The 26,370-nt window shown below is 37.4% G+C and overlaps 1 protein-coding gene across 6 annotated transcripts in view; it reads right to left on the bottom strand.

Annotated features, from left to right (window-relative positions):
- The window catches only part of SOX6 (SRY-box transcription factor 6), a 380,567-nt gene that overhangs the window by 224,533 nt on the left and 129,664 nt on the right, over positions 1-26,370 (bottom strand). For all 6 annotated transcript variants that reach the window (XM_063437585.1, XM_063437584.1, XM_063437583.1 and 3 more), the window contains one exon: positions 11,196-11,433. In XM_063437585.1, coding sequence (XP_063293655.1) covers positions 11,196-11,433 — 238 coding nt within the window. The remainder of the gene's footprint in view (positions 1-11,195; positions 11,434-26,370) is intronic.

The following is a 26,370-nucleotide window of genomic DNA, read 5'->3' as shown; positions in this document are numbered from 1 at the left end:
TGAGAGGCTTATTCCCTAAACGGTGAACTCTACTAAGACCCAACTATGTGAGCTAATAAGGAATCTTCCAATCGGGCCGAGCTAGAGATCTCCTCCTACTGCAGTTTCTTGTTGTAATTTATGTAATTTAGTCCTTAACTCACTGTTAAATATATAAAAAAAAAACCCTGAGAGTGATAAATGGATGTGAAATTGGCTGGGGTGACCCCTCCTGATACGGTGGGAGTGAAGACAGCGCACGCTATCGCGCCAGATCGGGCCACCCGGACAGATGCCTTCTTTACACTCACTATTTAAAGGTCTCCACCCAATGCTCAAATAACCGCTGGGTAAAGGAAAAATTCTGTAGGAGGAGGGATGAAAAGTAAGTGTAAAATGATTAAGAGAGAGGAAGTGTTAAACCTTCTGTGAGCACACATACTGCATTCCATGCATATAAAATGGAATGGATGGCACACACTGGAAAATATAGTAATTTTTATATACGTATATATATAAAATTATGTACGGCTGGATCTGTATCAGCCACAGGCTTTCATCAGTAAGCTGTCCATTTATTGCCCACCGTATCAAACACAAGACGTCAGGTTTGCTGTGATAGCATGCACTCTAAGTCTTAGTCTTACTTACACCATTATGGTATGGCTTTTAATCGGTTAAATTTCGATTGGTAGTGACAAAACCCAATAAATTGTTTTTAAAGTTATTTAACATTACAAAAGAAAGACTTAAACTTCAATATAGCAAAAAATGGCATTTTGTGTGTGTGTGTGTGTGTTTTGCAATGTGTGTGTGAGATAGTTCCCACACTTATGTCCATCCAGTTAATGCGTTGCGTCATTCCATGTAACGGATTTAAAAAAAACTTGTGATTAACCCACCCAGTTCAGCTAATTAACACAAACTGACCCATGTGCACCGGTGGTGAAAATATAACATAATAATCACGTAATCAAGAAACGGCTGCATTACTAACCTGTATTATGTAAAATTAGAGTAAGGGTTACACCAGCAGTTTTAGTCTGACTAATCAGACTTTTCAAATATGATGTTCGAAATGTCATAGAGAAATGTGATATTGTCTCTGAAAATTACTGTCACAAATCCATTGGCAGGCTGTGATAACCCTGGTCCGGCGGTTATTCCGTCCCATGCTGTGTTACAGAACCGTGGCATGGAAGAGGTTAAATAAAGAATATGAATAAAGGATCTGTGTAAGATATGAGGGTATTACAAGCTTCCAAATAACAGCTGGCTTTACTCCAAGAAAGATAATCTTAACAAACACTATGGAATGTTGTAAACGCTAAGCGAATGTCAGCGATAACGTTAGATTCCTCGTTTTATGATCACTTCTATCTTTTTTATAGAAAAAAATGGAGCAGAATTAGTTCAGAGATGCTAAATTTTCAGCCTAAAATAATGAGGTTCGCCGTGTAACATGACGCTGGGCGCAGTTTTACAGACGATGGCGACGCAAGTACACGCTGTATCCTCTGCAGACACAACAAAGTGTTTGGTAAACTCAGGTGCGCTACATACAAAATGATAATGACACTTTAATAAAAAGTATACTTTAATCAGGATACGTACCTGACTTGGAGCATTGAAAGTGGGGGGGTTTAATGGGGGTTAGTTTAAAGTAATCTGTCAAACAAGGACACGCAGCAGCACAATAGGAGATGAAAGAGAATCGGAGACGGATTCTGACGTGTAACGGTTTAAACCAATAATAAAACAACACATGTGACAAATTGTAATCTGAACACAGGGGGAACTGTCACTACTTTGTATCTGTTAAATCATCATTGTATATGGGAATTTTTTCATTTTTTTTTTACTTTTTATAAACAACATCTAAAAGATTATGACTTTTATTTAATATTTATTTGCCCATGACCTGCCATTTGCATTGTTATCTGACCAGCTGTTTGTGGGTAATGGAAATATCAGCATTTATTGACATCCCTTTTTATAGTGCGGACGGATTGCAATGGGTCCGTGGACTGCCGTATCTAAGAAGTGATGTCTCCGCAGCCGCCATCATTAGGGCTTACAATATAAGAAACGGACCTCTGCTTCTCGTCTAGCAACACATAACATTTTACAATCATAATAAGCAAAGTTATGAAAAATTTAACTAGTTTGAACCATAAATAATTTTGAGCGTTCATTGGGGTCGGTTTACTAAACAGTCGTTTGCGGAATTTAAAGGGAACCGCAGAATTTGCAGCTTAGCTAATTTGACAGATTTTGAGATTTGCTGTCAGTTTACCATAGCTCCCTGTTTAGTGGAGATTTGCTTTCTTTAAGTGTTATTATAGGCATGATTACAGTTAGAAAGTTGATTTGCATGTGAGATATTCAATGTTGCCGGAGTTAAGACACGAGTTGTAAATCAGATTTTAGCCCGTGTCCTTTGCATTGTTTTTCTCAATGATAATAGTTCCAGGATGCAAATTCCAATTGTAACAAATTGTGGGATCTGTCAAATAAAAAGCAGCTCAAAGAGTAACTCAGGAGGCAGCTGCTATTTCCTATTTGTTAAATCCTTTATTACGCCATATAAGTATACAGCTGGGAAGTATTGTGCAGTGGGAGTTTAAACAAAATATTTTGGCTCGGACACGCAGAACGCTCCACATCCCCTGTGAATAGCAACGCTTCATATCAAAAGGGAGGATGGGATGAAGAAACATTTTTTGACTGATAAGGCACAATGTACTTTAATCGTACAGGCGTTGGCTAATGCTTTATTCTGGGTGTGGAATTAAAAGATAGAAGACAATGTGCCCGGCTATAAATGTTCCATATTGCAAGAGATAAGGCTCTGTAAAGGAAATATAGCCAAAATTATAGCCAAACTGAAAGCAGAATTGATTAGGAGATTTTTTTTTTCTAAATCAGCTGTTTTGGCCTAAACTTTTACATTTATTTTGAATTCCCGGCAATTCTCATTTGGGTAAATAACCCCGAGAGTCTGTTTAGTTTCTGTGCGCTAGAAAAATACATCTTCGGTTGTTTTCGCCGAGGCATATTTTCTAGAACGATTATTTCCTTAAATGCGAGCTTTGTAACAATCAACAAGAAAACGTTATGTTCAGTTCGGGGCTTAGTAAGTCTCCCCATGCCAGAACTTTCTCTAGAAAAACTAACTCCTTCCGGCAGCCTTTGCATCATCCTGGGGTCTGGGCATCTGATTTCTAAAAAACACAGTTCTCTACTGTTTGCAGGCATTTACAAGTGAAAATCGTTATTGCACATTGTTTTTTATTTGTTTTTTATTCAACTTTTGTGGAACAACAGAATTGCCACAAAAAACAACTAAGATTCATCCACCATTGAATTTCCTACATGGATAAAGAAAGACAGCAAAAGCTTTAAAAACAACGAGAAATTCCAGACATTTTTTCTAGATTGAATGTTTTAACTAAAGTTTGCTAGTGAATTGACCGTCACAGCTTAGTTAATCGCAGCCCCTAGGAAGCAGTAGAAGTTAGAAACCCCTTGGCGGAGGAGGGGGCCCTCATTAGGTGTCATGCAACTAATTGGCAGCTGACCAAATATGTCACATGAAGCATCCCTTGGGGATCCGCTTGCTAAGAGCAGTTATCTCAATCATTTACCAATAATTAAGGCAGTTATGTCGGCAAAAAATGTGTGAACAACTTTGCTCTGTTTTAAGACAGTAAAGGAATCCCAGCCGTGGCTACAAACTGTATGAAAGAGCACAACACAGCGTATACTGACTGATACGTTGCTTTGCAAAATAAAATAGTTTATCCCAGATAAAAGAAAGTTAAAAGGTGTTAACGTTAAACAATATTCCACTGAATTTACAGAAACTAATTGAACAAATTATTCTTTTCATACATTGCACCAGAACAGAGGATTTTACATTCTGGGGGTACTTTTTGGAATGTTGCACTTCCATAAATACCTGCAGGCTACTTGTAAGTGATATTAGGTTATCTGAAAATGTATCTATTTTGTTGCACTTGGTTTATGTAACAAAAATGCTATTTCTGCTTCTATCTTTATATTTCAGACTCGATCTGGGGAACCGTTCTAGCCTATAATCCTTTTGTCCTCCAATATGTATGTACAGAATGAAGAAATAAATTAAATATTAAAATTGTAAATTGTAACTTTTGTTTCATATCTGTAATTTAAACAATGACTATATCTAAGCAATACCTATGCATTCACTCTTTCCAATAAATGTTATGCTGTTTTTTTGTTGTTTCCTTAATAGAAGTTACTATTGAAGGAATTTAGGTGTAATTTATTAATTAGTACAAAGCCACATTGGACTTTATTGGCCTAATTTTCGAGCATAAACCAGATTGCTTTACATTGTATGTATAGGTTTAGGGTTACAGGACTTTTAATTTTTTATTTTGGGGAGACTCACTCACAGATTCCCAGTATTTCCAAGGTAGCAAATTGCTTGTGCGCTCATTATTTTGGGATGCATTGTGCCACTCGCTGAAGACTGTATGGAAAGATTTTAAAATGTTGGAGTGATTAAACTTTACACTATTTAAATTGGTGAGCTGCACTGGCTTGCATCCTCACTGATAACTGGATGCAAAGAATTCATGGGTCCGAAATAAACACACACACAAAATTAACACAAACATAAAATGAAAAATCTAAAGTCAAATTTGCTTTAATATGATTTCTATTTTGTATCCACTATATGAATCATGCATTCATACACAATAACAGATTCATTCACTACAGTGAGAATTTAAAGTGAATTTTTAGATTTAAAGGGACACTGTAGGCACCCAGACAACTTCAGCTAATTGAAGTGGTATGGGTGCTGTGACCCTTTTGCACTTAGTGCTGCAATGTAAAACATTGCAGTTCCAGAGAACTGAAATGTTTATATTGCAGCTCTAACTCTGCCCTCTTTTGCTGTCTAACAGACAACCATTGGGGGCGCTTCTGTAATCCAAATGGACTTTTGGTCCGTTTTCTGATGCAGGACATCCTCACGAACTTCCACCGTCAGATTTTACCCATAGGAAAGCAATGGATAATGCTTCACGATGGGGAGGTCTAATGCGTGCGCTGCCATTAGATCTCACCCGCGGGCTGACGTCGGAGGGGGAGGAGCGTGGGTGGAGCCTGACCCAGCCACGAGAGACATTGGCGCTGGATTCAGGTAAGTGGCAAGGGGTTTTAGCCCCCCTTCAGCCCCGAGAAGAAGCCTATAGTGCCAGGAAACTGGTTTGTTTTCTTGGCACTATAGGATCCCTTTAAGGCCAGAGTAGTCAAACTGAAAGCCTAGCTGTTCGGCTATTTAATTTATTTACATTTGAAATTCACTTTGAATTATAATTTTAGTGAATAACCCTGTATGTTAATCAGATCTCACAATCTCAGAGCTGTTAATATTACATAGATTCCCCTATTCAATCTGTCCACACATTTAGCTACTTCAATTATAACAAAATATTTATGGTTAACTTTCCAAACGGGGGGGCGGGGCCTGACTGCGGAGGGGAGCAGACGCATGTCGCTGTTGCTCCCGCGTTTCAACTTACCTAAAGCCGATTCCCGTTAACCGGAGGCAGCAAACCGATGACCCGTTGCTCCCAAGTGATAGAGGACATCGAGCCCGTCATGTTGACACCAAGCGAGTGGCCCTATGTTCCGGGCCCGACCCACGCAGGTTTGCGGCCTACAAGCATGGTGGCGGTGGGAGAGGCGGCCGCTCTCCCGCTGCAGACGAACACGGCAAGGCAAAGCTGGAAACCCCGTTCCCCCCCCTATGGACCGGCGGGGGTTATCCCGGTCCCCACTGAAGCGACACACATGGCTACACGGACGGCATCTGCCCACACTGGTTCGGGCTCCGGGCCTAGCACTACTGCAGAAGCCCCTTGCCGTACAGAACCGGTACCCGTACAAGCCACAAGACTGGATCTAATCTTCCAACAATTCATGGAAAAGCTGGACAGACTCTTTGCAACACCCCGCGTACAATACGGAGGTACAGCATGTGGGCCGGGGAAACAGGGGCGGAAAGGGCCTACCACGGGCACTACACACCCTTTAGCGCCAAAGCTGAGCGCCGACTGCCCACCCGGGCCGGGGGTCACCAGGAGGATAACTCCACAGCATCAGCCACATCGCCGGAAGCCTAACCGCCGCTGGCGGCGTCGTAACACCAGGGCTCTCCGAAGCGCCCTCACAGGGAAGATCTGGGCCTCTTGTAGCACCCGAGTTCGTGGAGCCAGGATGCAGACCCCACTAGGAGCCTGGGGCCACGGGGAGACCCGACCGCCCTCACACCCCCCCCCACACTCGACGACCACTGCCCCTCACCGGCAGCAGACCTGGACTGAGCTTCTCCCCAAGATCTGTCGGACAGGACGGTTCACAGAAGCAACAATCCGAAAACGATGTTTGGCCCGGCCATGCAGCACTCAGAGCCGGCATAGGCTGAGCAAATCGGACTGTATGTCAGATAACCCTGCAGATAGCACTGCAGAGGCAAGACTGAACCACATCGTGCATTTTATCATTTGACAAACCGTGAGCAGTATAGTATCTTAGCAATATGTATTTGCCTTTCCCTGTATACTGCTGACAGAATCTCACTGTTCACACCACCGATAAGTTTTAAGCTATTAACCCTACCTGCTACATCTCAGCTTAGGCTTGGCTAATTGCTAAAGTACAATCTTGTTTCACATGTTCTTTTTACATGCTATTATACACGCAGCTTACTCATATGTTATTCTTGTATTGCATGTTTAATCTATCAGAAAACCTAATCTGCACCACGATTATAGGGGGGCAGACCGCAAACGACTCCCCTGTATACTTAGCCTATAAGCATGACTACTAGAACAAGATAGTTTCACATTCAGCATGTAACTCTGCCCGCGGTGGTACTATGATAAGTTGAGTTTAAGTACTATCTGGCTGTTCCAAAGCTACAACTTAGCCTAACTCGTTGGAATACGCATCATTTATTTACCTTATTATATGCTATTTTATTTTGTTTCTCTTAACTAAGCCTGGTTCGCTATGTTTATTCATGTTTTAAAAAAAGAAAAATATGGCAGTCTCTCATAGGAGTGTAGTATAAACCATCTTGTTATCATTAACGTATGTTATCCCTTAATACCTCCTTTTTCTATTCTGTACCCCATGACGCATATGCCACAATAAAAGAAAGATTTACAAAAAAAAAAAAAAACTTTCCAAACGGTGAATTTTGCGAACTGAGAATCGAACGTACTTTTGCAGTCTTTATTTTTATCTTTATTATATCACAATATAGCCAAGCTAGTGTCATGTGAACATATGGGGGTCTCCGTCCTAAGAATGCTGTGGCGCTCCCTGGTGTGAGGGCAGTGGTCCAGGGAAATATACTCCTAAAACATCTGGAGTGCTTTCACAACGGGAACGCCATAAAATATCACGTTTCAATTTTCTTAGCACGAATGTTAAATTGTAGATTTTCATGTAAGGCTAATGTAAAGTGTAAGCTAAAGTACCGTATTAATAATGTGTATTGTTACACATTAAATCACCGCGAGAAGGAACATGTTTGTCACATTGCTACAGCTGCACTGGGGAAGCGTAGATCATTGTTTATTGAAAGATAGCTCTCCGATCATGTCAGGCATGTTCTTCAGACAGAAACAGATTGCGTCTTTAGCATTCTGTCCCCTGAGCAGGACCTGACGTTATCATCGAATGATAGACAGTTCTAAGTGAAGCACTTGTGCCTGAAATTAATAAAGATACCGAATTGTCATCAATCACCGGTGACTGCCAGCACCGAGATAAATACAGGGCACGTAGCTCAACAACAACCATTTAATGACCTCACTTTCCAATGGCGAATACTTAACAAGATTGGACAGTTAGAGGCTGCAAGCCCTGCACATTCAGAAAGATTGAATAGAGTGTGTGTTATCTATCAACTTATAATGTGTGTGTTATCTACTAACATATAACATGTGTAATGTGTGCATTATCTACCAACTTATAACCTGTGTGTTATCTACCACATATGACACGTGTAACTTGTGCATCATCTACCAACTTACAACGTGTATAAAGTGTGTGTCATCTACCAACTAATAACGTGTGTGTTATCTACCAACTTATAACGTGTGTGTTATCTACCAACTTATAACGTGTGTGTTATCTACTAACTTATAAGGTGTGTGTTATCTACTAACATATAACATGTGTAATGTGTGCATTATCTACCAACTTATAATGTGTGTGTTATCTACTAACTTATAAGGTGTGTGTTATCTTCTAACATATAACATGTGTAATGTGTGCATTATCTACCAACTTATAATGTGTGTGTTATCTACCACATATGAAACGTGTAACTTGTGCATCATCTACCAACTTACAACGTGTATAAAGTGTGTGTTGTCTACCAACTTAAAACGTGTGTGTTATCTACTAACTTATAAGGTGTGTGTTATCTACTAACATATAACATGTGTAACATGTGCTGCGGAATTTGTTTGCTCTATATAAATAATAATAATCTACCAACTTATAAGGTGTGTAACATGTGTATTGTCTACCAACATATACCATGTGTTATGTATGTATGTGTGTATTATCAAGCAATATATAATGTGTGTAATGTGTGTATTGTCTAGTAAAATATAGTGTGTTTAATGCATCTATTGCCTACCAACATATACCATGTGTAACGTGTATTGTCTACCAACAAATAACGTTTGTAACATGTACTTTCTACCAACAAATAACGTGTGTAACGTGTGTATTGTCAACCAACATATAAAGTTTGTAACGTGTGTATTGTCTACCAACATATAATGTGTGTAAAGGTGTGTATTATTTTATTGATCAAATTAACACTATGAAGGTCATACGCAATGTTACCATGTGAATAATGTCATACACCTTACCATTCTATTATTACCATGTAAATGATGTCATACTCCTTACTATTCTATGTATTGTTACCATGTGAATGATGTCATGCTTCTTACCATTCTATGTAATGCTACCACGTGAATGATGACATACTCCCTACCATTCTATGTAACGTTACCTTGTGAATAACGTCATATTCCTTACCATTCCATGGCATGCTATCATGTAAATGATGTTATATTCCTTACCATTCTATGTAATGTGACCATGTAAATCACATAAAAGTCCCTACCATTCAATGTAATGGTTCCATGTAAATGATGTCATATTCTTTACCATTCTATGTAACGTTACCATGTGAATGATGTCATATTCCCTATCATTCAATGTAACGTTAATATGTGAATGATGTCATATTCCTACCATGTGAATGACATCATATTCCTTACCATTCTTTGTAATGTTACCATGTGAATGACATCATATTCTTTACCATTCTATGTAACGTTACCATGTGAATGATGTCATATTCCCTACCATTCAATGTAACGTTACCATGTGAATGATGTCATATTCCTTACCATTCAATGTAACGTTACCATGTGAATGATGTCATATTCCCTACCATTCAATGTAACGTTACCATGTGAATGACGTCATATTACCTACCATTCAATGTAACGTTACCATGTGAATGATGTCATATTCCCTACCATTCAATGTAACGTTACCATGTGAATGATGTCATATTCCCTACCATTCAATGTAATGTTACCATGTAAATGATGTCATATTCCCTACCATTCTATGTAACGTTACCATGTGAATGATGTCATATTTCCTACCATTCAATGTAACATTACCATGTGAATGATGTAATATTCCTTACCATTCAATGTAACGTTACCATGTGAATGATGTCATATTCCCTACCATTCAATGTAACGTTACCATGTGAATGATGTCATATTCCCTACCATTCAATGTAACGTTACCATGTGAATGATGTCATATTTCCTACCATTCAATGTAACATTACCATGTGAATGATGTCATATTCCTTACCATTCAATGTAACGTTACCATGTGAATGATGTCATATTCCTTACCATTCAATGTAACGTTACCATGTGAATGATGTCATATTCCCTACCATTCAATGTAACGTTACCATGTGAATGATGTCATATTCCCTACCATTCAATGTAACGTTACCATGTGAATGATGTCATATTTCCTACCATTCAATGTAACATTACCATGTGAATGATGTCATATTCCTTACCATTCAATGTAACGTTACCATGTGAATGATGTCATATTCCCTACCATTCAATGTAACGTTACCATGTGAATGACGTCATATTACCTACCATTCAATGTAACGTTACCATGTGAATGATGTCATATTCCCTACCATTCAATGTAACGTTACCATGTGAATGATGTCATATTCCCTACCATTCAATGTAATGTTACCATGTGAATGATGTCATATTCCCTACCATTCTATGTAACGTTATCATGTGAATGATGTCATATTTCCTACCATTCAATGTAACATTACCATGTGAATGATGTCATATTCCTTACCATTCAATGTAACGTTACCATGTGAATGATGTAATATTCCTTACCATTCAATGTAACGTTACCATGTGAATGATGTCATATTCCCTACCATTCAATGTAACGTTACCATGTGAATGACGTCATATTCCCTACCATTCAATGTAACGTTACCATGTGAATGATGTCATATTCCCTACCATTCTATGTAACGTTACCATGTGAATGATGTCATATTTCCTACCATTCTATGTAACGTTACCATGTGAATGATGTCATATTCCCTACCATTCAATGTAACGTTACCATGTGAATGATGTCATATTCCCTACCATTCTTTGTAACGTTACCATGTGAATTATGTCATATTCCCTACCATTCTATGTAACATTACCATGTGAATGATGTCATATTCCCTACCATTCTATGTAACGTTACCATGTGAATGATGTCATATTCCCTACCATTCTATGTAACGTTACCATGTGAATGATGTCATATTCCCTACCATTCAATGTAACGTTACCATGTGAATGATGTCATATTCCCTACCATTCTATGTAACGTTACCATGTGAATGATGTCATATTCCCTACCATTCTATGTAACGTTACCATGTGAATGATGTCATATTCCCTACCATTCTATGTAACGTTACCATGTGAATGATGTCATATTCCCTACCATTCTATGTAACGTTACCATGTGAATGATGTCATATTCCTTACCATTCTATGCTGGGCAGTAATCATGCTGTCCCAGTCAACGTCAGTCTGCATGTTGGCCAATGAAGAGAGCTCCTCGGAGTGAGGTTTGTTGTGTATTAAAGGGTGCAAGGAGAAGTGGCTGCTCAGGTGGTTGTCGCTACCTTCATGATTTTCCCGTGACGCTATGTCACCTGTTACCTCTTCCTCTCCATCAGCTTTACAGGTAAATGGAGAGGTGGCTTGCTTGGAAGACATTCTCCTACACAGAAATGAGAAGAAAATATGTCAAGAGCACTGATTACATGATCATACCTCCCAAATCCATCTGTCCCTAGTTTCTATTATAGTGTCTCTCTTTTCTAGGAGCTCCATATTGTTGGTGTGTCTGAGTGTATAACAGAGCTCCACAGTAATAATACTCCCAGTAATGTGTCTTTAAACTACAATAAATGTGTTTAGAAATCAGTCTGTGGAAATAAAATACATTGTTCTTCTAAATTAATTTTTTGTTGTATAATATGTTATTAGTAAGTCAGAGCAGCCATGCCCTTGGTCACACCCCACTCATACTCAGAGCAGCCCCACTCTGGTCACACCCCCACTCAGTACAGCCCTGGCCATTCCTCCACTCACCCCCAGAACAGCCCACCTTGGTCACATACCGCTCGCACTCAGAACAGCTATGCCCTGGCCACACCCCCACACGCACCCCTAAAATTATATTGTCCTGATATGTCCATTTGAAATATTGGGAGGTATGTTTATTTCTATATATATATATATACTTACAATAATTTATCAAGATGATAATTACTGTTATTATATTATTTGTTTAGTTTGTGGTAGTTATTATGTGGAAAGTCAATAAATAACCTACAATCAGGGATGTATTTACCACAAGGAAAACAAGGCATTTGCCTAGGGAGGCACTTTCGGGGGGGGGGGGGGGGGGGGGGGGGAGGGAAGAAACGACTAACAAGCTCCCAGACAAATGCCTTGTTTGCCTCATGTTCTGGGGCTGTCCACCTTACTGTGAGTGAGTGTAGCTGTCAGTGTGTGTCTGTGAGTGAGTGAAAGTGTGTGTATTTCAGTGAGAATGGGTGTGCCTGTCAGTGTGTGTCAGTGTGTGTATGTCATCTTATGTGTATCTGAGAGTGTGTGCCTGTCAGTGTGTGTCTGTCAGTGAAAGTGTGTGTTGGTTAAACAGTGTGTGCCAATGACTGTGTATCTGTCAGTGAGTGTATATCAGTGCATGTATCAATGAGGGCATGTGTCTGTCAGTCAAAAAAGCAGCCTTGACACGAATTGGGGGGGGGCAAATTTAGATTTAGGGCAGCACAAATCCAAAATACACCACTGCCTACAATGCTATATAGATAATAAGGGAATCCAATATTTAAGAGCTCTGTTTGTTCATAAAACTGTGGAATTTGTTCACTTAACAGCAAGATGCCCTAACTTGAGAATCACTTTTAAACCCGAAATAATCATTAATTAACAAATTCATACCAATTGCCATTTTTAAACCAATATGCGGCACGAGGCAGTACATTCTCCAATACCGCAAGGTGTTTACATCACAATTTAAAAACTGAATGTTTTTTGGTCACCTAACATTTCAAACGGTGATGAAAGTACAAAAGGAGATTTCTAACAAACTTTTATAAGTTATAGCATCTAGGAAGAAGAATTATTTGCTGATTTGATTAGTAATTACTTTTTTTTGCAAGGAAAAGCTCCTCTGAACTTCAAAATTCCTACTTACATTTTGAAACAGAAACCTCGTCTTAAGATCTATTAATTTATTAACTGTAATTTTACTAATGAGTTTCCAGCCGTTAAATAAATAATTTTAACAAGCTAACATAGAAACCCATTTTAAAATTTAACGTGTTTTTCTTTTTTTTTTTTTTGTGAGTTAGTGTTATTAATGCATTGGCTGTGAAATAAAACACTGTTGTAATCAATAAAATAAGACCAAATCTGCTTTTATGGCGTCCCATGACAATAAGTTTAAGCATGAAACGCATTGATGTAGAAAAGTATTAATGCAGAAAAATGACATAAATTATTGAAAGGAGGGTTTTTGATTTTTTTTTTCAAACCAACAAATTATGATTAATTGAAGAAGTGAGTCTACAAAAAAGGAATTGCACTTCTATTGGTAGCTTGCAAGAATCTAGCACTCATTTTCAAGTAGTGCTGTATTAAAGCTTCTTAAAAATGATATACGTACAGATTATTTTTGTCTTATCTGTTTCTTTCTATATTCCTGTTATCATCTTTCTTTCTCAGTCTTAGATGCTTGTTGTTTGTCTCTCTCTGATTCTCGTACCTCCTTACCATTAGAATTACTGATAGGGTGATATAACTAGCACCTCGTTAATTAGATTGTTTTTTTTATTTTTTTTTATTTCTAATATATATTATATTATAGAAATTTTGTTTCTACTTAGTGTCATATTATTCTGGACATTTAACCCCTTAAGGACACATGACATTATTCCAGAAGTTTGGTCATTAAGGGGTTAAGTTAATGTTAAACTATAGCCAGAGTGCGGACACTTTGTTTTAATGATATATTCCATTAAGCTCTATCAAAATGTCTACTTTTAGTTATTTAAAAATAAGACTTCAGCTACAAAGAAAGTAAAAGTTTTGGAAAAATGTTCTTGACATACTCCATTGGTGAACCTATTTTAGTACCTCTGATTTACAGGGTAATCATTGTTAATGTGTCGTTAACCCGCAGTCTGGCTTTGGATCTTGATCGATAGAGAAGTCCGTTGAGTGCCTGATTGATAAGAAACCTTTTATCTCGTGGCTACTAAATCTGATAAATGAAACAGGCCTGGATATCTTCGAATCCTGAAATCACCTCTGCAATGTCAGAGTTGAAAAAGCCAGATGAGATTTGGCCAGCTTATGGTCTCATGAATTACAGTCCTAAATACAAGGACTCAGAGTCTCCTGATTCCCACATTCCTGAGCAGTCATACCTGGCAGGTCTGTGAGAGCATATGCAGTTTGTACAGTAACGAATAAAGCTGATATGTACCTTGCGCATTGATACTTTAAGTTGTGGGTATACAGTATCATGCAATGCAAGTCAACACATTTCTTTTAGAACCTTTGGTTGATGCATCATGCCTATAGTCCTCATCTCTTCCTGCCATGTTTGTCCAACTGTCCATCTGAATCGGCCAAAACCAGCATGGGTATTCATAGTGAATTTCACATTTTAAGCCAAAACAACTAAATTAGAAAAAATATCCAAGTCAGCTAAGTTTCAAATTCGTCTACTTTGATGTTCAAGAAATTGAAATTCACCAAGAAGTCATACTTCCGCAAATAACCCTGAGTGTGTCTCAGCAACCACAATTTATTCTGGTCAAACTGTGTAACACACAGAAAACCTCAACAAAAATTTCTACAAACTAAGAGTAATTCATGAGTTAATGTAAATGCCTGAGTGCATTTTTTTAGAATACACTTTACTGCTCATATCTGGAACTATAGTTTGTTAATTTTTTTATATCAGAGCAGGAAAATCTCTCTGCCTACCACAAAATGTTCTTTTTTAATGTCCCCCCATTTCTAATTACATCGGTACAGTATGTCTAAGGAAGGGATCACGCTTACATAATGCAATATATAACTGTTACTAAGAAAGCCGGTACAATACTCCACCATGTACATTGTAACTGCATCGCAAACTACAAAACTACAAAACAAACGAAAAATGTGCGTAATGTAGCTTTGCTACCAGACACCTCGCTAGCAGCTTAGAAAACGTTACAAAATAAACAAAACATTTCTGAGGTCTTTTTATTTTTCATCAAACTAAAGCGGGAGACTTGAATTAGTCATTTTTCTGGAGAGATAAACTGCAGGATATATTACAGAGGGCAAGACTTAAACATGGCTACATTTAAACGTTTTATAGGGTTAATCACAAAACACACAAACACGAACACTCTCTTAACAAATTCAAATACATACATAATGTTGTATTTCTTTGAACTTTAGGGAACACAGAGCCACGATAACTTATATAATATGGACCCCAAAATCTATGATTTGAAGGATGCTCGGGCACAAGAAGACACCCAGTTTAATTGTTCTTTAAATTTAACTGATATCGTACAATTTTCTTGCAAAAAGCACAGTTCAGTTACTATAAGAACTAACCTGACATTTTTCAAATTAGCAAATCATTAAATTGCCAGCAATGCATCTGCAGACAAATAAATACCAATTAAAAATGATCTGGAAATATGAGGATAACACAGTTACATTTACAACTCCCTCACGTGATTTCATGAATATTACAGTGAGGGAACTATCAGGTGCACAGAAAAATAATTACGTTAATTTCACATTAAAAACACTAATTTTGGTGAAACAGACCATGTTTCACATAGAATTTTAAAGCTAATGTTATACTATTCACAGTTAATGAATTACATTTGAAATTTTATTTTTAATTGAAAATAATGTTTAATTTGCTAATTGAACAAGTCCTTACTGAAACAAATGCTGTTAGGTTGAAAGATATGTATTTTATTTAATTGTCAGTTTTAGAAGTAGAAACAAACAACAAAAAAATTTAAATATAATGAGAAAATGCAAATCTTTAAATATATATATATATATATATATATATATATATTATTATTAATTCAATTATTAAATATATTGTCTAGATTAGAATTAGTCTTAACAAATGTTTGAATAATTAAGAAATAGTTTAGAGACTTTTTATATTAGGGTGCCCAAAAGGTAGATCCCCATATGTTGTAGAACTACAACTCCAATGATGCTTTGCATGCCTTTGGAATGCCTTTAGAATGACAAAGCATCATGGGAATTTCAGTCACCGAGTTACAACTTATTTGACAATGGAATCCAGCAATATGTACATTATTAAATCCTCGCCAACGACATCTAACTTGTTAAGGCTGGATATTTAGAATGAATGAACAATATGGTTTAAGACGTTCTCTCTAAATATATTTATGTTAGAAAGAAACCAATAAATAGTCTAGAAAGTCTTTTCAGAAATTTGTTGACTCATGATGAATTATCTCGTGACCTTTACATTTTATTATTCAACTTGAGGACATTGGCCAGTATATTAATAACTTCTAAAAATGATGCAATTGCCGTGGCAACCAATGAAAAGCCTTTTCTAATTGCTCCATTGGACTCATTGCCTTTTCCTTACATTCTAGAACCAGGTGACAGTGCAGGATCTGAACAGTCTTATCAGATTCTGTAGATATTTATAAAAGGGCTTGAGTGATTGTTTTCAAAAACAGCATATTCTAGGATATAATGAATGTGTATGTAAACAGGTTGTGGATCCAAGGAGAAATATGATTGACATTATGGAGACAATAAGGATTTTTTTCCCTTTTTATGGCATAATTGGAAATAGCTACAGTTTGTTTGTCTTATTTTGGATCAGCATGATAAAATAATGGGTTTCAAGGTGGAACTTGATGGACTTCAGTCTTTTTTCAACCTAGACAACTATGTAACTAAACTTGAACAGAACCTGAACAGAATCTGAACAAAATCAGAACATGGACAGAACCTGACCAAAACCTGAACAGAATCTGAATAGAACCTGAATATATCTAACAGAACCCTATCAGAATATGAACAGAACATGATCAGAATCTCAACAGAATCTGAACAAAATCTGAACAGAACATGAACAAAACTTAAAGAGAACCCATACAGAATTCAAACAGAACATGAACAGGAACTAAGTAGTAATGCAATAGAACATTAACAAGATATAAACAAAACCCGAGCAGCACGTAAACAGAACGTGGACAGAATCCATACATGAACTAAACAGAATAAAGGACAGAGGCAATATGGGGCTACACATTAAAGGGACACTATAGTCACCTGAACAACTTTAGCTTAATGAAGCAGTTTTGGTGTATAGAACATGCCCCTGCAGCCTCACTGCTCAATCCTCTGCCATTTAGGAGTTAAATCCCTTTGTTTATGAACCCTAGTCACACCTCCCTGCATGTGACTTGCACAGGCTTCCATAAACACTTCCTGTAAAGAGAGCCCTATTAAGGCTTTCTTTATTGCAAGTTCTGTTTAATTAAGATTTTCTTATCCCCTACTATGTTAATAGCTTGCTAGACCCTGCAAGAGCCTCCTGTATGTGATTAAAGTTCAATTTAGAGATTGAGATACAATTATTTAAGTTAAATTACATCTGTTTGAAAGTGAAACCAGTTTTTTTTCCATGCAGGCTCTGTCAATCATAGCCAGGGCAGGTGTGGCTAGGGCTGCATAAACAGAAACAAAGTGATTTAACTCCTAAATGACAGTGAATTGAGCAGTGAAATTGCAGGGGAATGATCTATGCACTAAAACTGCTTTATTTAGCTAAAGTCATTTAGGTGACTATAGTGTTCCTTTAAGTTTTCTAAATCCAGGTAAAAATCATTGTAAAAATAGAAAAATATTGCAAACAGAAAAAAATAACAATCAAGAAAAAAAAGTGGAATACAAGCTCACATAAGCTAACGATAATTCATGTTGGGAGTTAAATAATCAGATATACAATCCCAAAGTTCACGTCATTCATTTAATTAAAAATGCAGTAAAGCAGTTATCCATCGAGCGACTAACTGACTTCTCCTACTGAATGGAGACTGTTTGTTCTCAGGTAAGTGCGCAGCTTTGTAACGTGCAATGCAAAATGTTTTACAATGAATTCAAACTGCAGCTGTAAAAATAACTCTATCTGTCCAAAGCGCGAGACTGCTTAAAAGCTGGTTTGTTAAAGAGTATTTTTTTAAGGAATGCTGGGCCGCTCGGTCTTAATCAGCCAATAAATTATTTCCTGCAATTACATTAAATAGAAAATTATCTTCAAATTGGGAGTGTTAATTGAAAATCAAAATTCAGAGTGAAGTTTAGAAATTACACACTGAATATAATTAGCCGGGGAAGGCTTCACCTCTGTTTTATAAACAGGCACTTGGCAATTTCTCCAGTGACCAGCCAATCGCCGCCCCACTTACTGCGCAGTTAACATGGAAACAAAACAACTCTTACGCATTGATAGGATTTTTATTTAATAAGCACATCTTTAAGATGCTCTGTAGACTGTATATTAATGAAATAGCATGCAACATTCTATTGTACAGCCTGTGGCAGACTAAAAAAGGCTTACATTCAGCCATTACAACTAACTTTTAAAGCTCAGCCCAGTCTTACTGCCAACTGGACCTGGTATTATGTTACATACAATGTACAGGCCTCTAAACCGTCCCAATTTCAGTGGGATATTACCTATTTTAGGGCCCTGTCCTGCCCTCCCAATTTTGACCCTTGTGTTCCGCATCTTTGGACAGTAGGTAACTCACCTTGGGCGGCATAGTTTGAGTGCATCAGTAGACGTGTTTACGCTGTGAACGGACAGTAGGACCCTACGGGGAGTGATTTGGCAACGCTCCCAGTATCATCTGCATGTTGAGCTGACATCCCCTTCGGTTTGGCATCACTGGTGATGCCTCACTCAGTGCCCTTCCACCATGTCCCACCCAACGTTGCAAGGAGTGAACCTTGTAGTTGTGTAAAGATCTGTGTGTTGGAAAGTGAATGAGCAGGGTTTTGGCATGTGCACAAGTAGTGTGTTGGAATGTGAATAAGCATTGCGTTGCAATCAATGCATTTAACAGTTTGGTCACATGAACCAAGCATAATGCAGAGGAACAGAGTAGAACTTGACTATATACACTCGGTTCTCCATTAGGTGAAGGCCAAATCCGGGGCAGAGACAAACTAAAAAGAAAATGTTTATTCTAACCAAACGACTAAATGTCATCAATTTTTATAAGTTTCAGTTCTGTTTGCATCGAGCCTTGGTTCCAGTGTTGTTGTTATTAAGGATTCCAACAAACTGTCTGGTCTATTTATTTTATATACATTTTAAATGTGCAAAAACATGTTTTCAACCTTTATATATCATGTTCCAAAAATCACTTATCAAATCAACACACGATATGACCCAGAACTACTAGTTACACGGAACACAGATAAATATAGTAAAGGTTCCTTTGAAAAGAGACAAGTATACATTAATAAGTTAAGGTACATACATACTATTCTGCAATTGTCAATTTGATTCTATAATGTACAGACTCACAACGAATGCTAAGTGATGGCACTGTGAGTCAGAATGATTATCTAGAACACGTTATGCTAAAATAAGAAAGACTTTAGGGTTTACAACTAAAGGCTTGAAAGAATGTTCTGGATACTAATTTGTAGGGACTCTTAAGGGACCTATCCATTATTTAAGGGCACTCGCCATTATCTGCGAGAAAAAGAATTACTGACTCTCTTTGTAGGAATCTGAAATACAGAATTCTTTTTTTAAGTTGGATACTTTTATTCAATGCTAACTTATTCACTGCATCTGAGAGCAGTAAATGTTTTATAATCTTGCAAGCTGTGGCGGCCGCTCATTGTGACACAGAATTAAAAAAGTATTGGAAACCAGAGTTTAACAAAGAACTCTGTGACCAGTCAGTCAAGTGAACCCCTGGGTATTTCGTCCGTCATTGGGGAAGATATTACGGCTTAACTTCACCCTCAAGTTGAGTGACCTGTGTTCAAGCAGGGGCTGGACATTGAATATTGGAGCTAATGCTGCCTGATAGCTTTATAATGCTAATGGATGTAAAAGGCTTCCTTGGCATGATAGGAGTTTTAATTCCGGAGCAACAAGAAGATGGCATTTGACCAGGCCTGTTATGGGGCATTGGAAGATTTAAGATGAGTAGTGATCTTGGAGATTGGGAGAGGTGTCCATCCTTTATTTTCTGCCTTGAAGAAAACAGTGTATTTTTATAAAGTTACTGGCCAATAATATAATAATATAGGCTTTGTAATATTGTACACACATAGCTACAGATCAGCCCACACCTTAGTGCCATTTTTTGCAATTTCTTTATTTAGTGTAGTTTTTGTTTTGCGAAACAAAGATAAATCTTAGTTTGGTACGTGTACAAGGATGTATTTACATCTAAATTGTCCACGTTAAGAACTCCAGATCCTTCACCCAACCACTCTAAAAATGTAACAGCTTTTACTATAAAAATAAATAAATAAAAGTATCTGCTAAAAACACAAAATAAATTATTTAAAATGTAAATACCAGTGTTTATTTCTTCATGAATGGTGTTCAAAAGCATATCTACAGAGGGTGTAAGTATGTGTATTTCTATCTGTGTAGTGTGAGTGTATATGAGTATTTATTTTGTGTAGTCTGTGAGTGTACATGTGTATTTTTATGTGTGTTGTGTGTGTGTATAAGTGTAATTCTATGTGTAGAGTGTGCAAGTGTAACGGTATATTTCTGTGTGTGTACTGCGCGAGTGTATAGGTGAATTTCTATGTCTATACTGTGTGAGTGGAGCCCATGGAACAACGCAGAGGGAGGAGTGGGCCTTGACAGGGCCAGAGAGTGGGCAGGTGTAATGTGGTTAGGGGTTGGTTTAGGATAATACCGTGGGGGGGGAGGAGTATGGTTAGTTTAAATAACGGCCATCTTAGAGAGTGGCCATTTTAACCGGAGCCTCACTTACCTGTTAATTGTCCCTCCCACCCTCCCTAGGTGTTGAGATGTTTTTCCCGGCCAAGGTCTAGGCTGGAGTAGGCCGGATGGAAATAAGGTTGGTAGGTTTGAGCTCTTCGGTGGCTACGAACCTAGGGGTGTAGGGGTGTCTGGGTACACCCCTACAGTTAACTTATGGAGATGGGGCCTCTTTGGTAGGCAGTGTGTTACAAGTTAAATGTTATGTGGATGTTATTTATTGTTCAGGTGGTAGGGTCATTGTCAGGGGTATTGTGCAGGGGGATAGTAACATAATGTCAGTTTTGACAATGACCCTAAATATGTTAATTTATTATATATATAAGAATAATTAATAAAGCTGTGGACTTTATACTCCAATAGTATAAACGGTGTCTGTGTCTCATTTAAGTTAAGGTTTAATTAGCACCTGCCGAATAACGACGGAGCACATGTCATGTATATGTGAATTTATATGTGTGTAGTGTGTGAGTGTATATGTGTATTTCTTTGTGTGTAGTGTGTGAGTGTATATTTCTATGTGTAATTTTCGTGTTTGCACAGACCATTGCCAGGCCTGATATCAGGACAGAGAGTGAGTTAGTGGCGTTATATGTGTCCGAGACGCACAAAATTTGCCTGACATCAAGCCCTCTGTAAAGGAGGATTGTTACCCTGTCGCACATGTGCATCATAATGACAGGCTGCCCAGTAAGACATCCAACACTCACTGCCCATAGTCTGAGTACTTTTAAATGCCCTGAAAAGGATTAAAATTACAGCCCAAACGTTGACATAGCACTTTTTCTCAGTCCTCCCAACACAAGGTAATAGAGCTGTTATGGTCGTTAATTGGGTGGACACATCGTGTCTCCCACATTCATAGAGCGCATGCAGCATGCAGTGTATAAATGCCTTTTTTGTCTGCACTGTATATTTTGTAGATAATGTTTGAACACTATATATAAATGTCATGTTGCTTTGTGTAAATTTTATGCACTTTTTGTGCTGAGAAGGAACAGAAAAAAGTATTGGATATCTTGATTTATTTTTTTGGATAATAAAATCAACATATATGGGAAGAATGAATGATGAATCCATACATGCAGCAAAACATTAATTTCACCAGGACATTTAATCAAATTATTTTTTGGGGACCTTGTTCATATTTTCATACCTCACGGTCTTGTGATAAAATCCCTGCTGTGAGTGTCAGTGTCTGGGAAGTGGAGGCTAGCGCACAACTGGCTTAATAAATGAATATATATATATAAGAAAAAGAGAAACATACTTTTATACTGCTTTTAAAGATAAACCTTTAATGTATGTACATCTAAAATTAAATAAAGTAAAAATATCATAAGTGTATATGTAACTTTCACAACTAGAGCTATCTTCTACTATTTATGACACCCCACTTCCCCTCACATTAATCATTATATTGTGTGCAAAAATGGTGATAGGAGCCGCACTGAATCCCAGCAGCCACCCGGTGCTCCGGAGTAGGACCAGCAATCCCACTACGACAAAGCAGCACAAGAAATTCTCCAGGCACTCAGGCAGTTTTAACAGAACAAAGATCTCTTAGCAGGTCAAAACGTTGCTGCTCCTTTTGTTCAAATAAAACTGCCTGCGGCTTTAACGCCTTGGGTGCCTGGAGAATTTCGTGTGCTGCTATACCGTGTGTAAAGTCACAAATGTTCAATTCCATTATATTGATCAGCATTGTTTGTGATCAGAAAAAGAGAGGAGACTTTGAAAAGCTTGTGTTTAAAAATTTAATATGTGATATTTACTATATCACTGTATCCTGCAATAATCCTGTTACTTGTCACATTCCTTTATTATATTCCTATGTCACTGGATGTGTATGAGCCTTTATATTTTCTGTTACACCAGGTGAGGGCTTCCTATAGCATCTGGAATCTGCGTGAAAACAAATCCTATTTCTTTATTGGACAGAAAAGGTCTTCAATAGATGGGACAGACTTTATTACGGTGGCAGAGTAACATGCTGTAAACACAGCAATCCCAACTGATTAGCTCTCAGCTATATATACATTGACACACACAGCGCTATATTGCTGAGAGGGACAATATTGCCATGTGTTCTTCAGAAGTGACAAGTAAGCAAACTATTGTTCCCGACCATAAAAGTCAATGGTACAAGCATAAGGTCAGGGTTCCTTGGAAATTGGATAGCGAACGATACGTCTTGGGCCTTTGACTTTAAAGGCAATCACTACAGAGCAGCTAAAAGAACCAATTGAATAGATGCTTGCGTGATGTAACAGTATCAGGAGAAACAATTTGAGAGCCAAAGCATTCCTGAGTACACGCAGAGAGTGACAGTAACATTGTACGTTAAATATACACCACGCCAGTGAAAGAAGAGAAATCCATTCCGGGCTCGCAGCTTCCCTGTTATCTCCTGTCTGATGTCTTCCTTCTAAACCTTTAAAGCACCAACAAGCAATTGCTGTATTCTGGACCATTCATTCTATAGAACTACTCTGAGTATTGCATCCTATAGAACTGTATAATACTCTGAGTATTGCATCCTATACAACTGTATAATACTCCGAGTATTGTATGCTATAGAACTGTATAATACTCTGAGTATTGCATCCTATACAACTGTATAATACTCTGAGTATTGTATGCTATAGAACTGTATAGTACTCTGAGTATTGCATCCTATAGAACTGTATAATACTCTGAGTATTGCATCCTATAGAACTGTATAATACTCTGAGTATTGCATCCTATAGAACTGTATAATACTCTGAGTATTGCATCCTATAGAACTGTATAATACTCTGAGTACTGTATCCTATACAACTGTATAATACTCTGAGTATTGCATCCTATAGAACTGTATAATACTCTGAGTATTGCATCCTATAGAACTGTATAATACTCTGAGTATTGCATCCTATAGAACTGTATAATACTCTGAGTACTGTATCCTATACAACTGTATAATACTCTGAGTACTGTGTCCTTTAGAACTGTATAATACTCTGAGTATTGTATCCTTTAGAACTGTATAATACTCTGAGTATTGCATCCTATAGAACTGTATAATACTCTGAGTATTCTATTCTATACAACTGTATAATACTCTGAGTATTGCATCCTATAGAACTGTATAATACTCTGAGTATTGCATCCTATAGAACTGTATAATACTCTGAGTATTGCATCCTATAGAACTGTATAATACTCTGAGTACTGTATCCTATAGAACTGTATAATACTCTGAGTATTGCATCCTATAGAACTGTATAATACTCTGAGTACTGTATCCTTTAGAACTGTATAATACTCTGAGTATTGTATCCTTTAGAACTGTATAATACTCTGAGTATTGCATCCTATAGAACTGTATAATACTCTGAGTATTCTATCCTATACAACTGTATAATACTCTGAGTACTGTATCCTTTAGAACTGTATAATACTCTGAGTACTGTATCCTATACAACTGTATAATACTCTGAGTATTGCATCCTATAGAACTGTATAATACTCTGAGTACTGTATCCTATAGAACTGTATAATACTCTGAGTACTGTATCCTATAGACCTGTATAATACTCTGAGTACTGTATCCTTTAGAACTGTATAATACTCTGAATAGTGTATCCTATAGAACTGTATAATACTCTGAGTATTGCATCCTATAGAACTGTATAATACTCTGAGTACTGTATCCTATACAACTGTATTATACTCTGAGTTTTGCATCCTATAGAACTGTATAATACTCTGAGTACTGCATCCTTTAGAACTGTATAATACTCAGAGTAGTGTATCCTATAGAACTGTATAATACTCTGAGTATTGTATCCTATAGAACTGTATAATACTCTGAGTATTGTATCCTTTAGAACTGTATAATACTCTGAGTATTCTATCCTATACAACTGTATAATACTCTGAGTATTGTACCCTATACAACTGCATAATACTCTGAGTATTGAATCCTATACAACTGTACAATACCCTGAGTATTGCATCCTATACAACTGTATAATACTCTGAGTACTGTATCCTATAGAACTGTATAATACTCTGAGTATTGTATGCTATAGAACTGTATAATACTATGAGTACTGTATCCTATAGAACTGTATAATACTCTGAGTATTGTACCCTATACAACTGCATAATATTCTGAGTATTGTGCCATATAGAACTGTATAATACTCTGAGTATTGTATCCTATAGAACTGTATAGTACTCTGAGTATTGTACCCTATAGAACTGTATAATACTCTGAGTATCCTTTTGAACTGTATAATACTCTGAGTACTGTATCCTATAGAACTGTATAATACTCTGAGTATTGTATCCTATAGAACTGTATAATACTCTGAGTATCATTTTGAACTGTATAATACTCTGAGTACTGTATCCTATAGAACTGTATAATACTCTGAGTATTGTATCCTATAGAACTGTATAATACTCTGAGTATTGTATGCTACAGAATGTATAATACTCTGAGTACTGTATCCTATAGAACTGTATAATACTCTGAGTATTGTATCATTTAGAACTATACAGTTCTGCATATTGTATCCTATATAATTTTATAATACTCTCCATATTGTATCCTATTGAACTGTATAATACTCTGAGTATAGTTTCGTGTAGAATTGTATAATACCCTGAGTGTTGTATCCTATAGAACTGTATAGTACTCAGAGTATTGTATCCTATAGACCTGTATATTACTCTGAGTATTGCATCTTACAGAACTGTATATTAGATGTACAATGGTGCATGTACACAATGAACGTGAGCATCCTGGGTGATGGGTGTACAGTGATGAGTATACACTGATGCATGTACAGTGATGGGTGTACAATGATGGGTGTACATTGATGAGTATGCACTGATGCATGTACAGTGATGGGTGGACAATGATGGGTGTACAGTGATGGGTGTACAGTGATTGGTGTACAATGATGGGTGTACAATGATGGTTATACATTGATGGGTGGACAATGATTGGTGTACATTGATGGGTATACACTGATGGGTGTACAGTTATGGGTGTATAGTGATTGGTGTACAGTTATGGTTGTACAGTGATTGGTGTACAATGATGGGTGTACAGTGATGGGTATACAATGATGGCTGTACAGTGATGGGTGTACAGTAATGGGTGTACAGTGATAGGTGTACATTGATGGGTGTACATTGATTAGCCACCGATACCCCGTCACATAACGATAGAAAGACAATGAAAGAGTCTGATACGTGATATCCAGCCCTCGGGCAGAAGTTTGCTCTGCAGTGTCATACTATTCTGTTGGAACTTGTAAACCAGTGTCTCACAACAGCACTGTGTACATAAAACATTCCTAAATATATGGACTGAGTGGATAAAATAGCAAATTAAAGCACCTGTAAAACATGACTAAACAAGTAAAACCCGGAGCTTGGGCTGCCATTCTTTCTACACGTGATGTATCATTTAACCCTTCGCATGCAGGAAGCGTGCTTATTAATGGACATTAAAGAGTGAATCAGCCAATCTAGGGGAAAGTGTTAATGCTTTATGTT

The sequence above is a fragment of the Pelobates fuscus genome, chromosome 12, assembly GCF_036172605.1.
Source record: "Pelobates fuscus isolate aPelFus1 chromosome 12, aPelFus1.pri, whole genome shotgun sequence".
In the NCBI taxonomy this organism is placed as follows: Eukaryota; Metazoa; Chordata; class Amphibia; order Anura; family Pelobatidae; genus Pelobates; species Pelobates fuscus.
The sequence above is the reverse complement of the archived record's forward strand: the minus strand, read 5'-3'. Positions and strand labels throughout refer to the sequence as shown.